We start from the raw sequence: 16409 nt of genomic DNA, 5'->3' as shown, positions 1-16409 counted from the left end.
TATTGGCAAACATCCTCTTTAATGGTATTTCTATTATATTTGCTTCCCTCTTGCAGCTATTTTATAAAAAGGAATATGTATAATATGTATTCTAATAACATGTTTCCTTACTTGTAGAAGAAAATCAAAAAGTGCCAGCTTGGACCACTCATAGTGATGGATGTCCGGACAGCCAAGATCTGCTTTGGGAACTTTTCCATTCAACCAACACTTGTATGTAAGGATCTTTTGATAACTTCCCCACTTCAGCTTATAGGAAGATTGTGTGTTGTTATCTGTTGGAGGTAAAGAGGAGTCCCACAAAATAACGGGACATGGAAGTACATCTGGAAAAAAAAGGAATATGCTACATCTCGGTTAACTGGTTCTGACAAATAATGTAATGCACATCTATGCATGATTGTTATAACATATTGTATAGTAGATCAACAGTTTATCTGATTAGAGTAAACTATAAAAAAATATCATTTTAGTGTAACTGTAATAATGAACACAAATGAAGATAGTTTAGGAGTAAATATCTGTACACTTGCTATGTTTTTTAAAGTTCATTATCTCTATGCAAGGCCACAGACATGGCAGACTTTAAATAATTGAACAGCAAGAGATGGGCCTTTATCAAGTCATGTTGCTGGTGTACCATCATCAGTACAGGCTGGAACCTCCTTTAACCCCAGGTAAATAAGTGAAACGTAAGCATTAATTAAGTCATTTTAAACAGAAACTTACCCAATGTCCACATTATTTTAATAGCTAACTAACTATGTATATATATATATATATATATATATATATATATATATATATATATTTATTTATTTATTTTATATATATATATATATATATATATATATATATATATATATATATATAAAAAACAATACTCCGGCAGCTCTGTTCATAAGTATCACTTTCCCATATTTACAGATCTATTTATCATTTCATCACCTATGTATGATGCAGCACTCTACAGAGAATATTTAATTTATTCACATCAGTCCCTGCCCCAGTGGAACTTAAAATCTATAATTCCTACCACAAGGAGAGACACACACACACACACACACACACACACACACACACACACACACACACACATAGGGTTTTTACATCAAAAGCCATTTAACCTACCAGTATGTCTTTCTTTTGATTATGGGAGGAAACAGGAGCACCTACACAGATAGGGTCCTGGTAGGAAAATAAACCAATGATCTCAGTGCTGAGATGAAGCAATGCTGACCACCTTGCTGCCCAACTAATAGTTATGCCAATCGAACTGTGGAAGGGTCACTTATTTATAAATTTAAATGGGATTTCCACAGACAAATAACTCTAACAACTAGAGATGGTCACTGACCCCCGTGTTTTGGTTTTGGATTCGGTTTTGGATCTGGATTACCGTCGTGTTTTGGTTTTGCAAAACCGCCATTGCGTGTTTTGGTTTTGGTTTTGGTTTTGTTTGGTTTTGTTTTGCTATTTTGTTGGAAAATACATGTTTTTGTGCCTAAAATAACCCAATTTAGTGCTCCAACTATTTTAGAGATAAGTAATCTAATTGTTGAGGTAATAAATCATCCAAAAAAACTGTTTAATTCTTCGTTGTTAGGCCTTCATTTATTCTACACACAAAACAGATTGTCTTCCTATCCCTCTATGCATATTGGCAATGCAGCCATCGTCTTTGGATGTATATTACACCCTACACTTATAGTTAAATATGTAAAGAAATGGAAAAAGACAGTTTGCTTTCTGTCTCTATAGCCCCCCCTCCACTTTTTTTAAAAAAACAAAAAATTCAGCCATTATAGACTGTACAATATTAAATGACATGGAGAAAGCCAGTTTGGTTTCTGTCTCTCTAGGCCCCCCTCCACTTGTATAAAATACCAAAAAATCCAGCCGTTATAGACTGTACAATATTAATTGACATGGAGAAAGCCAGTTTGGTTTCTGTCTCTCTAGGCCCCCCTCCACTTGTATAAAATACTAATAAATTCAGCCGTTATATACTGTACAATATAAATTGAAATGGACAAAGGCAGTTTGGTATCTGTCTGCATCAGATCCTCTCTCCACTAGGAGTAAAATAGAAAACTATTCAGCCGTTATATAATCTAGAATATAAATAGAAATTGAGAAAGGCAATTTGGTATCTGTCTGCATCATAATCATCAACATCATCATTAGCGCCCTCGTCGCCTACACAAATCTCACCCTCGTCCTCTTCTAATTCCAAAGTGGCATCCTCAATTTGGGTATCACCGGCTACACTCGGGCTATTAAGGCACACATCAGCAGAATGCTCACGATTAGATATCCCACTGTTGGATGGACTCTCCACAGGGATTGTTGTCATTTGTGAATCAGAGCAAATATTCTCCTGTAATGCCTCACTGTTATCTTGCAGCTCGGCTTTGACGCGTAACAGTAGTTGTGCACCAATTGTAGGCTGGGTAACTTTTTGGGATCTGCCACTAATAGCCAAAGGTGAAGGCCTCATTCTCTTTTTGCCACTGCGTGTGTAGAATGGCATGCTTGCAATTTTTTTTTTATCGTCACTTAACTTTTGCTCAGTTACACTTCTTTTTCGCTTCAATACAGTAAATTTTTTTTGGGCTTTTGTTTTTTGCACTAATTTGAAAACACTCTGTTGTTTGACATCGCCTTGGCCAGATGACGTACTGGGACCACTAACATCAGGACTGGTGACAGAACCTGGTTGCTCATTCAGATCATATGTGGACTGCTTTGAATCCATTCTGAGCGCAAACCACTGGGGAGTGCTAAAAATTATTTAGTAGATACTGCTGACAGATATGACTTTTGACAGCCAGAAATATTAATGCACAATTATGGGGGACACCCCAAAAGCGCTGGGGAGTGCCAAATATGAAGAAAAAATAATAAACCTCTATCCTCCTCTCTGCACTAGCGATTTTGGTTAGAGCAATTGCAAGAACAATATTGTATTCTCTGTCCCTGCTCTAATTAGCCTATGACTACACCCTGCTCTCTCCCTCTGTCAAATGGCGATGGATTGCTGTGGAGGCGTGTATTTATAAAGTTGAAGTATCGCGAGAACCGAGCCCCGAGATCCGACGACGTCACAATGACGTTCGGCCTCGATTTGGATTCGGAATGGGCGGGAGAGTACCGAGCTGCTCATCTCGGTACTCGGATACCCAAAGTTCGGGTGGGTTCGGTTCTCGGAGAACCGGACCCGCCCATCTCTACTAACAACATACTTAGTATCCCATTATGTTTTTTCACTCACTTATTAAACTGGCAATGTACAGCTTCACCAACATGGCCTTGCAATAAAAAAATATATATATAAAACATTCTTTCAAATCATATCTCGAAAAACATTTTTCTCTTTTACTTTTTTTATGGAACAGTCAATGTCCCTCCATTGCTTGAAGTTCAAACAAGTATATATGTCACCTGAATATTTGTAATCACCATAAGTGGCTCACTACCCCTTATTCCTCATAAATTACTATTTTCTGCTTCTTAATTGATGACATATCATTGATAGCTTTAAATATTTAGGCAAATGTATTCCAGGGAGTCCAGAGGATCTGAAACATACTGTTTCAGGGAAAAATTTGATGTGCACAAACAGACTGACATGTTTCTTCACTTCTGTGATATACTCCTTAGAGAATGGGGCGACTTTTTATGTTCCACATACAGTGATTTTCACCTGTATTTATTATTTTATACAAGTGACAGCCTTCAGTACAACCGCATCTGAGCAGTCATTCCCTTGAACTGCATCTTTTTTTAGTTTACCACTATTTGAGACTTTTCATTATTAAGGAGACTTTTATAATATTTTAAAACTATTATAAAAACATTCTGTACGATGATGTATTTGGGAGTCCATTATTACTGTCTTAATTGATATTAAAGGGGAAATTCAATTGCCAGCGATGTGGCACGCCAACGAACACCAGTGGTAAAATTACGGTAGAAATCTTTGCTCATTTTCTCTCACACCCCTGTGGGCTGTGGGGTACGAGGAAAAAATAAGCAGAGATTTCGATCAAATCTCCACCGCAAGGTGTCTCACAGACGTTCCGGAGACACCTCGCGGCTAGTTGAATCTTCCCCTAATATTTTATATATTTATATTTTATTTTATATATCTCATTTAAAGTGTCCTTTAATTAATGTAAATGTTGATTTAATTAATATGGTAGCCATTTATTTATATATCTTTTTTGGCTCATCTCAGATCTTCTACATAATGTTTAATAGATTTTTACATGGGTAATTTAAGGAATATATTGCGAGAATATTTTTGTATTTTGTTGTCTAATTGCCCTTTGGGATTGCATAATCTCTTTTGCAGCAGCTATGTTCCCTCTCTCTATATATTATTTATATATTTTTAATATTATTTATATTAATAATTTGTTTAAAAAAAATTTTTTTAGTTATTCTTTTTAGTGCCAAAATGTTTTTCTCTTTCCTTTCCTAGAGAGCAGAATTTTAAGTATTTTCTCCTTATAAAATAATATTCACTTTTCAGCTCATAATCCAGTTTGTTTACAGTCAATGACTTCAAGCATTTAATCTCTACTTTAACATCTGGCAGACTCCCCTTTCAAATATGCCCTCATCGCCCTTATCCTGTCTAAGAATGTAAGAGAACTTCTAAATGATTTTGTATAATATGTAATCACATAACTTTTGTTGAGCAATGTGATGCCTAGCGTGTATGCTTGTCTGCTGCACAGGATAATATGTGTCGTTACATTATTATTCCATAAAGCTACAGCTATGAAATAACATGAAATATTAGTTGTGCCGTAAATATGATTTTCACATGACTGTGTCACTGTAGTTTGTCTACAAAATCAATTATAGAAACAAAACATATGTGTTAAATACTGCGTAGTCATTCATATCCAATAGTCCTGTCCCAGGTTTTAGTGATCTGTCCCTATTTTATTCCTATTTTTTAATATTGACCAACAGCACAATAATCTTCATTCATTCTCTTCCAATTAGATGCAATTATTATTATCTTTTCTTATTCTCTGAGCTTTAGATGTTGATATTTACTGAGGAGGAATATTTAAAATCCAAAACAATTATATTACAATCAAATACAGGAAAGAGGGCAACGTAAAAGTAATTTGGGTTGCATTATTTTGCAACTCAAATTTTATTTTGTGGTACAAATTTATTACAGCAATAAAAGTGCAATTGTGTAACATGCAACATTGGTTATCTGGTACAAAATTTCCTTTGTAACACAATTTATTATATCACAAAATATTTTTTGTAACCAAAAAAAACTGATTGTGTGGCTTAAAAGTTAGTTATGGCACAGATAATCCAGTTTGTCGATAAAAATGTGTTTCATATCACAAAGAATTGAATTTGTAACACACAGTAGGTTTTGTGCTGCAAAAATAGTAGGGAAATAATAGGGAAATAGTTGTATTACACAACTTGTTTTTTTCCCCAAAATAAAATTTATAGTAGGAAATTCAGGATTTTGTGCATCTGGAGTAATTATTATGATAAAATGAATTTGGAACACAGGTGAGGACATTTACATGGCACATCTGTGGTGCATCATAAAACACCTTGGTTTGGCACTGATGTACCAGATGAAATCTAATTTTTGGGCATTTGGGCTCATTATGCTTGTAGTATGGTAACCCAAAATCTATAACTGGGTGGATTAAATTATTTAGATTTTTTTATGTCAACAGACATTCCGCTGAAGGGTGTGTCATGCATTTGGGCCTAGCCCAGGCCTCCTCAGGGGAAGAGCGTTACTTCCCGACGCAAGCGCCCTTTTTAATGTGTGTTCATGAGCTAAAATTACCTCAGGAAAATGAGTTTGACCCCTCAACTCGTAAATTTAGACTTTACTACCCCTCCCACGGGGGAAAAGGGGGGATGATGGAAGTTAACTGACTTCACTATTCTAATTTTTTTGTCAAATAATGTCAGTATACCAAATTTCAGGTCAATTGGATGAGCCCTTTCTGAGAAAAGTTTTTTCCACACACTAACACACGCCGCTACACATGTGTGTTCATGAGGTAAAATTACCCCACGAAAATGAGTTTGAGCCCTCAACTCGTAAATTTAGCCTTTACTACCCCTCCCACGGGGGGAAAGGGGGGATGATGGAAGTTAACTGACTTCACTATTCTAATTTTTTTGTCAAATAATGTCAGTATACCAAATTTCAGGTCAATTGGATGAGCCCTTTCTGAGAAAATAGTTTTTTACACACACACCCACACACACTAACACACGCCAGTAGGCTTTTACTTTTATATATTAGATAATGCTAAGAATTTAGTAGGTCAGTGTATAACTCCGCCCAGCAGGTGGCGCTGCAGCTTGTTTTGTTTTTTTCACACACAGACTAACACACGCCGCTAGGCTTTTATATTATAGATTATATGTTACTTTTCATACTCATTTTGATGGGCTTTAAAGATGATCAGGTTAAGTACTCTACTCATTATGGAATTTAAAATGTGAGGAGACCCCAATTCTTACCAGACAGCCCAGACCCATGCTGTGTAAAGTGATACAGATATAGATTTTTGTTCAGAGACCCAATATCCAGAAAGCTCAAACAAACAAAGAGTAAAAGGTAAATAATTACTGCTGCCCTGTAAGAATGTTACACACACACCAGATCATTGAGGATCTCCTAATACAATCACTGTCAGGAGCGCTGCTACACAGGGCGTTGGGGAGTGAAATGCCAGGAGCAGCTTTGAGAAACACTGGGCTGAATTGTACATGCTTTTGTGTATGTTACGCTTACTGTTCTAAACTACAGGTAAAATCCTTATCCAGAAAACCCTCAAGAATGCTGCAGAGATAATATAATAACAGCATCTTGATGTCAACTGGAACAGAACACATGTTTGGAACATTTTCAAGTTACAGGGAAATCTCTTCCCTAGCAAGTGCCTGTGATCACCTTGCTCTTTTTAAGATAAAATTCTATGAAAACTGGGATGATCCCCGGTATGTGTAATTGCAAGCTCAAGCGTTGTTGATGTCTGTAACTAGGCATGGACAGTGTACCAATTGTCATGGCAATAGGGTTTCTGGGATCTGTCTCAGGACCCCTGGGGCTAGCTGTGGCAGGAGTGTAGTGGAAACTGGGAGGCTGGATGAATGCCTTGCTCATAGAGCTTGCTTTAATCCCGTATACTGGAAGTTAGGAGGAGGAATGCTGGACTGGACTCCGTACTGAAATAAATGCCTGGAATCTGGAGCTGATGGACTGGAACCTGGATGAAGGAACAGGAGGGACCTGAACCCATGGGCAGAGACTAAGTACCTCCAAGAACTCAGAGACTCAGGCAAATATAGTACCACAACTGGGACTGGGAAGACTCAGAACTCAGGTAGAGGATATACAGGGGTGGCAACCTCCTGAACAGACTAAGCCTGGAACTGGCCCTGGGCAACTCAGAACCTGGTTTAGCCCTGGAACTGGAAGTCGATACCCTGAGATACAGAAATGGCTGCAGAAGGTGGATGACTCAGAACAACAACCTACTACCCCAGATAGCCAGTAGGAGAGACAGGAATAGATTGATGAGAGGAGGATCCACACAGAAGATAACAGCTGGAATCTGTGCACAAGCTGATAGAATGAAGGTGAATCCACATGATGAATAAATAACCAAAGTATTTATTTCAGCAGGCAGAATGAAGCTGAATTCACACGAGGGTTAATGGTTTGCAGGTCATATAACAGCCACAGGATGAATCTGAATTCACTCAGAGGGTTAATGGTTTGCAGTTCAAATAACAACATTCACTATGAAGCTGAACTCACTCAGAGAGTTAAATGGTGGAGATCTGTATACAGCAGGAGGATTGAAGCAGCAACCAGGATGAAGCTGAATTCACTAAAAGGGAGATATACGGTGATATGGTACCACCGAGTGGTGTAAACAGGACTAAGGCCCCGATTTGTGACACCAATACTATACTAATATAACAGTAAAAATAAAACCCCAGTGTGGCAATAAGGTTATATCTTTAACAGTTGAAACTGTATAAATTCGCAACTCACTCAAAAATAGGAGCACAAAGTCACATAAGGAGACATGGCCCTTACAGTATGCTTGCAGTGCTATAACTAAGCCAAGGTGCTCAAACACTGCAAACTGACAAACAGAACTCAAAAAATAATGGAAACAATAGTGGTTGTCCAGAAGCACATTTTCAAGCATACAGTACAGAACTTACTGAAGGGTATGTTTCTGGTGTTATACCAGTACAAGAGCATCTTTATGGCTTGCTTGTTCCATAGTATAACATACCACAGCCCAGGTGTCACTAGTCGCCACACCATGGCAGTATGATTCCTGAAGAAGAGCTGACTAACCTCTACTACATGTAACACCCCCCTAGTGGTGTTTTAGTTAAACCTTTACCTCAGTGAATAGAGGAGGGGTCATCTAGAGGGTAAGCTAATAGTTTATGAAAAGTTACATAAACAGGTTACCATGGTGATAACCCAGCCCAGCCTGGAGACTGAGGGAGAAGAAGGAGGGGCTGTCAGAAAGGGGAACAAAAAGAGATATAGAGAGGAGACACAGGAGAGGAGAGATGGTAGCTGGGGACCTGGGGTGGAAGCTCCCAGGCTCCCCCAGCATTGCCTGGCTGTCTGAGCGTGGTGATTGAGCCAGGGCAAGGAATGTATGCCCTGGATGAGGGGGAGAACTCCATGACACTATAGAGAACCCAAGATAGAGGGGGACACTTTGCATGGAAGAGACCCTGGAGTAGGGTTGCAACAAGAGGCATGGTAGCTGCATTGTCAGACCCTGAGGCTGAGAGAACACAGAGTGAAGTGTCAGAGCACAGGAGACATCATCCCCGCAGAGGAGGGATGAGCTGCAGTTGAGAGGTACACAGAGTGTGTCAGAGCTGCATGGTGGAGAAGCTGCCTGCCTGTTAGCATCCATGTGAGTGCCCCTGCAGAGGAGAGTGATCTGCAGTGAGTATGGAATGTAAGAGACCTATTATTTATGTTATTTAACATCTGGATAACATTAAGAACTGTGCAGGAGGAGTAATAAGATATATTTGCAACCATATTCGTATTGCTCATTAAGAACTGTGCTGGAGAGAGTGAGGAGATGTACATATATTTCTTTATTGCTGCAACCACTATGATTATCGTGCTGGAGGAAGAGTGTAAATAAAGAGTTGAGTTTGTTATAGAGATGGTCTGGAGCCCAAATTAATGTGACTTCTATTACACTGCACCAAAGTGACATCCCCTGTGTCCCACTAACTACAGAGAAACACCTGCATGTGCAGGGACCCCCTGATCATTTACACCCATGCCCATCAGCTAGCCAGGGCTTGAAAAGGAGGTGCACTGTGTACCCTTTGCAACCCACAATACACACAGTGACAGGGGGTTACATACAAGATACAGCTTAATTTACTGTAAACCGTACAGTGGAAACCTAAACAAAAGTCAACATCTGAATATCGTTTCCTTCATCATTTCCTCCAGTACATAGAATACTCCCTTCCAGATTTAATCAGTCCTCTCAAGTTCCCAGAGGGGAAACACCTGTAATACTATAGCTTATTAGCTAACAAGTAAAGCCAAACCTGACCGGGTTATCTGTGAATTGAAACAAAATGCAGGGCTGTGGGAAAAGATGGCCAAGTCGGTCTTTAATTGGGTTGCAGCCAGGCTCTCTGTGCCTCTAGTTCTGCTTGCAGTTGAGACCACTGGGATCCTTGTTACCTCACCATTAGATCCATCAGCATAATAGTATACTATTTGCAAGCTCATTATTTGCTCATATAGAATATCCTGTTGATTATCTATTCACTGACATATCTTGCTTTTAGAGATCATAATATGCAAATACAAAGTGGACTTTTGTAATATTTTTTCCATAGCTTAGAACCCATGTGGGATAGCCCATGCTGACAGTATAATCGTTCTCATTCTGGCTAACCTCATGAGCAATTTAAGCATCAAAAGGTTTAGTAATAGAAACTAATCTAAAAGAGAAACAGTCCAGAAAACTGGAAGGAAATAGAGGAATATACAATGACAATGTATAGAGACATTTTCAAAATAAAGAATCACCTAAACAAAATACATAGATTGTAAGCTTGCGAGCAGGGTTCTCTTACCTCTCTGTCTGTATGTATTACTCAGTATTGTCTTGTAAATGTTTATTCCCAATTGTAAAGCGCTACGGAATTTGCTGGTGCTATATAAATAAATGTTGATGATAATGATGATGATGAAATACAGAAAAATTCAACTAGCAAACTTGTAGCTATTGACCTCTACGGCCTTCACAGTTTCTCGGAATGAACATTCACTTTTTTGAATGATTTCTTGTTTTAGTCACCCGCTATGACAGTATATGACAGAAGTTCCCTCTGCCTGTGTTTTATAGTCCAAACCATATAGCAAATAGAGAAGTAAAGCCTTTATTAAGTGTAGCATTCAACTTTATTACTTTGCCAAGCTTCTAATCTAAAAACTTGATTTATGCTTAGTTGTGTAAATCCATAGGGATATAAAAAGAAAAACATACATTATATTTACAACTTTAGCCGCTTTATTGCAGGAGTTGCTTAATATCTTCCTACACAGACCTGCGTTCACATTTATGAAATGCATTGGTACATGCAAATTGTTGTATTAGTCTACCAAAGTTAAAGTTACATTGTTTTTTGGTACAAATAGTTTCTGACTTGGTTGTTGCACATAGATTAAGAGTTTGAGAAGTTGTAGGTAGATTTATACATGTATATTAGACTGAGGGTGAGGCGACATAACTGAAGTGCCATGAATGTTACAGTACATGACATAGCACAGCAGGTGATACAGGAGTCAGACAACGGATACTGCTAAACTATGAAAGATGAATACTGTTTCTGGTTGTGGAAAGGCAGCACAGATATATACGTTTAATAAGAAGGTTTGTAGATAAAAATCAGTGTTTTGGGGTATAATTAAAGGAATGGGGATGTAGTATAGATATAAATCTGTCTGATATAACTGCACAGCCATATTACATCAGAGAGTAACTAACGGTGTTTTGTTTACTGGTTTGTGTTGAGTTTGCAGAGTAGAAATTGAAGAACTCTGTGTAATAATTGGGGTTCAGGAAAATGTATGTAGTAATTAGAGAGAAGCAACTCTTTAAAGTTTGAAACATATCTGGATTGAAAATGTATGAATAGTATAAGAAAGTTATAGTTCATTGCGTTCTTTCAAGTATGTTGCTGTCATCATAAGTAAAAAAAATATCCCAATAATTTACACTATTAGAGTGAAACAAGATGATTAAAACGCCAGGTGAACTGAAAAAGAAATCTCTATTGCTGCAAATAAGTTTCACAGGGCAATATATCTGTTAAAGAGAGGAATTACACTGCAAAATGTGTACAAACTGTATACTGTCAAATATGTACAGTTTACAGACTGAACAGTGAAGACAGAAATGTTTGTGAGTGTAGCAGTGAAACTGTTTAATAACCAGAGCTGTAAAGGAGTCATCAAACAGACAATGACAGAGGATTTTTCTTTCCAACCTGGAGCAATGAATGTAAAACTGGCTACACACTTCTTTTATCAGTTTACAGTGATCGGTAAGATTCTGCTGGAATATTCTTTTATCTTGTTGATCTTGTCTTTGAAGGCTGGATTGCCTAATTCAATTGCAATGTTGTTTTTCTCATTTTCCTGTGTTTCTGATTTTTGCTCAGGCTGAACAACTTGTGAAATTCTGTGAAGTTTGAAAAACACGGTAGGCCTGATACATTAAGGAAAGGAAAGCAAAAAAAAAAGTAAGTTTGCACCTTGGCAAAACCATGTTGCATTGGAGAGGGATGTAAATTTGAAATGTGATGGCAGATTTATAGTTGGAGTAAGGCACGTCAGTGTAAAATTAAAGCTATCCAGTATTTGTGTGCTACAGGAAAAAGCAGCCAGTATTTAACTTATGTGCAAAATAATAAAGTAACTTACTACTTTTTTCCCTTACTTTCCTTAATGAATCAGGCCCAGTGTCTTTGTTTATCACAAAGCTTCTGTTAATTGTTACCTTGTTGGTGTCTTGAAGTAGAATTCTGTTTGGCTCTAACTGTAGCTTACACAAATGACCTCCTTCTCTTTGGAAGCATTCCACATTCCACTTGGAATGCTTTTCTTTTGGAATATGTACATAGGCTTTGCTTCCAAATACTCAAATATGCTGCAGCTCAAGCTTCTTTCTGTGCAGCTCGTCTGAAGTCATGCTCTATTCATAAGCCATGAAAACTCTTTTTGTCTTTGGTTAAGATGACAGGCAAAACTTTTTTCCTTTAGTCATATGACTCATGGTTCTACTATTTCTAAGGTACGCCTAATTTAGGCATGCTTATGTTGGCCCTATATCCTCTTAGTTTGCTGTAATTTTCTTATTAAATATAATTTATTGCTCAGATTTGCTCTTCCACATTTCTTTTGCATTTTTGCATTGGTATCTGAGCATAATTTGATCATCATCTATGCTAAGTTAGATGGAATGTCAGGATCTGCCTGCAAGCCCTTGCAGTGCATGCGCTCCTGGACTATCAGACTTTACTATTGTGTGTTTGCAGCAGTACCTCTATCCTCCAGAGGTGCTGCTATTGTGTCTTTCTTGTTGCATCAGGCGTTAACCTGTTCACCTTTTATCCCATGCACCTGGGTGTGTTTCCTTTATACCCGTCACTCCCAGCACAAATTGCTGGTTATTGATGTTACACTCTGTGGTCACATCCTGTTATTCTTTGCTGTTACAACCTCCTGCTGTGCTCCAGGGTTTATGCTGCTTGGGATCTCTCTCATACATTCTGCTTCCCTGCATCAGCTGAGTACCTGGTGTTTTCTGCAAGTTCATATTTTCTCCTGCTTCCTGCATCAGCTTGCACCTGGTATTTACTACAAACTCATGATTACCTGCTATTTGTACATTTCTGCAAATAAACATTGAGTGTGTTTCACCATATTTGTGGCTCCTAGCTGTATTCCTGTATTTAACCATGACATGGAAGTTGGGATTTTTGATGTTTATCAATCTAATTATCTGGGAGTGAAATAGGTCTGGCTATTTCTTTGTATTTCCTCGTACCTTCCCTTATTAGCAGCATCTTAACTTTAAACTTCCATGGATGGTACTGTATTTTTGGTTTCTTAGTTTGACAACTGTGAACTTCATTAAGTTGCTATTAGCAACCTTTTTCTTTTAAGCTTCTGGCTTTCACTGGTCCATATCCTTGTTTGTAGCAGACAATTCATACTTACATACTTTCAGAATTGTGTATTACAGTTGGTAGTACACGATATGTCTACAAAGACAGTTCATTTGAACCTTCCCAAAATGGGTTTGGCGATTTATTTTCTAGATCTGGACCCATATGTTAATAACCACTGCCCAACTCAACCAATTAGTAAGCAACATGTGCATTGGTGGTGGTATTTGAAATTGAATTAATGGTTGTAAATACTATAGATATTTGTTCACATTTGTACATCATATTTATTTTTATAAAATCTATTTAGTAAGTGTACTATATCAAAGTTGAATTGCTGCTACCACATCAGATAACCACATCTCTTAATTATATACAGCTCTATGTTTGAGTGAGTAAAAATAACAATAATGTATGCCTGAAGTTGCCTTGTAATTAACTTACGCCAGGTATTTTAGGCCTTCAGAATGTCTGCAGTTTGCTAAGAAAAGCAGCTCAAACAGTTAGGTCACCGATACACAGATGCCTCTAAAAGGATTTGTTTTGTATTTGCCAGAACCTACAATAACATTTGTGTGTGCAATATGTTTATTTTACTTTTTTGCTATCCAAAACCAGAACGGAAATAATTACCTTTCCATATTTAGCAGTAAATCTGTTATCAACATTCGTGTCACAAAGGAGTTTGAAAACAATTGTATCAAAATGTAACAGACACATTTTAAGTCTGAGTCACCTTCCTGAGGAAACTGCTCGGAGATAGCGGAATGCAAAACCATTAGTGTAGATAGACCACATGAACTTAATTGCTTCTTGTCTTAAGCTGGCCCCACACATATCAATGTTAACTGAGCAAACAACAGCTTAGCTGGACAATGAGATCCATAAACAATGTAAGTGCATAAGGAAAGATCACATTTTTTTAGGGACTCAATGGTTTTAAATTCTGATGTTTTGCTTAATAAATAAGCATTGTCCTATACACACAACCCCTTTGATCTAAGGCATGCACAATGTAAGATATTTTCAGATGAATCAAATGATAATAATACAATGCACTATAAACAGATCATATTCTGATATAGTTTTCAAACCCATCACATGTGATCAATTTAGTCATCTAGATTTGGTTGCATATCACTCTCAAATGCACAATTTTAAAAATGTAATAAAAAAAAATGTAGATACAGCTTTAATAATATAACTTCAAATTCAACATACTACCTTGCCAGATTACTAGAAATTACTATATTACAGTAATTATTATCTATTACTATTACTTTAATTATTACCTATTCACTTTAGGCCAAGAAAAAATTAATTATCAAGAGCAAATAGTAATGTCAGATTTTAAAATATTCATAATCAAATATTGGCTCCAGTGTAGAGCTGTATACTTAAATCATAATGACGATACTTATTGCAGAGCTGGTGGGAAATAATTTTTGAGTAAGGAATTGGGAAAGCAATAGGAATATCTTAATTTTCATTATCAGGAAACTTGATCAAATTTATTTAAAATACTGCACTCTTTTTAGTTTTAATTATAACTTTTCATTTCTTAACTTTATATCAATTTAGCAAGTTGATTTACTATATAGTGTGCACACTGTCACAGGATAAACGGTCTGTAGAGCAGGAGGCACCCATACCCATGTACTTCCAATAATTCTACATTCCTATATAATCCCTGAGAAAACAGTGCCTATTCTGTGTGTCCACAGACAGTGGGTGGAGACATGCTAATGTCACCTTTTGACTTTATTACATGGGCTCTCCCAGTTTCATATATATTGTGTGATTTTACATCCTGATCAGACAATTCAGACTATACTGCTGACTCCTCTCTGTAGAATGTGTCTGTTGTACCATGCATAACTATATAATTTACAGTTATATAATATGAGCCTTATTATATTAGAAGCAAATCCCAGTTAGAGACACATTATATACAATGGGAAACACTGTTTCCCTGTCACACTATAAAGCTTTTACTAATCAGTCTTCAGAATGCCCATGTATGGACAAGGTCGGCACATGACCTTTAGAAAATAATTGTATCTCATAGGACTCATTTCATGTCCTGATGTGCGACCAGCTAAAGTCTTCCTCACAGCCTTCCTAACTGTAATATTGGAACACACTGATCTGCCCAAATGACAATTCATCTATCCATTCCACCTGTATCTTCCCATGCCACTTCCACAAAGAGCTACACACCACATTTTCTCAGGACGTTAAGCTCCATTTAGCACATAAAAATCAGGACTATCCCATGCAAACCTAACTATTGAGTGATACAGCAAAAGCAATGAGGGATATGGATGTACAAAACTCAATTTAATTTGACCTCTTATCATTGTTATAGTGGAAAACTGTGGTGAAGACTGAAAAATGAATGAAAAGGAAAATTGTGAAGTTTGAGTGTTCTTTAATTAATGTTACCCTAAAGCACATTTTACAGGGCTTGTGGATACTCCCAGAGCTAGGCTCTGAATCGCTGTGTCTTGTATTTAAGGCAGGGAGGGCTTAGCCTCCCTGCCAGTTATAGCGTCTTAGTTCTGTACTTGTGCTGACCTGCTCTGATATTCTGCTGGATTTCTGTTGTGACTTTCTGCCTGTGTGCTGGACCTTGCCTTATTGCCTGTGACCCTGACCTTTTGACTTGTACCTTGGATTCTGCTGTTCTGCTCATGACCTTGACCTTTGGCGTGTTTTCTGACTATTCTACCCTGCAAGTGACCCCTGACCTTGGCTTTCGTCTGACCATCCATTATCATCTGTACTGTCTCCGGACCTGCGATGCGGTGGGTATAACGAACCTACACTACATTGGAGTTAAGTCCTGTGCTCATCTAAGTACCTGTGAGCGCGTCTAGCTCTACGGGAAAGGCGGCTTCTATAGGTGAAGACCTCTGCCTATCAGTTGTGCAGGTTCGTTATCTGACCAGACAGCCTAACAGTATGCAGGTATACAGATGTATGCAGCAGGCACTATTGTGGAACACAGGCAGAGGAATAGATATATGCACTATGTAGATTATGTGCTACACATCCGTGTAGTACATCTATTAGGTCTCAGCAGAGCAGACATTTGTAAGCTGCACGTTTATGCAGCATCCGATATATCAGGA

At 37.7% G+C, this 16409-nt stretch overlaps 1 protein-coding gene across 1 annotated transcript in view; it reads right to left on the bottom strand.

The window, feature by feature from the left end:
* The window catches only part of GASK1B (golgi associated kinase 1B), a 57916-nt gene that overhangs the window by 16998 nt on the left and 24509 nt on the right, over positions 1 to 16409 (bottom strand). The window contains exon 2 of the mRNA XM_075198227.1: positions 112 to 326. Coding sequence (XP_075054328.1) covers positions 112 to 326 — 215 coding nt within the window. The remainder of the gene's footprint in view (positions 1 to 111; positions 327 to 16409) is intronic.

Source organism: Mixophyes fleayi, chromosome 1 (assembly GCF_038048845.1).
Source record: "Mixophyes fleayi isolate aMixFle1 chromosome 1, aMixFle1.hap1, whole genome shotgun sequence".
Taxonomy (NCBI): domain Eukaryota; kingdom Metazoa; phylum Chordata; class Amphibia; order Anura; family Limnodynastidae; genus Mixophyes; species Mixophyes fleayi.
The sequence above is the reverse complement of the archived record's forward strand: the minus strand, read 5'-3'. Positions and strand labels throughout refer to the sequence as shown.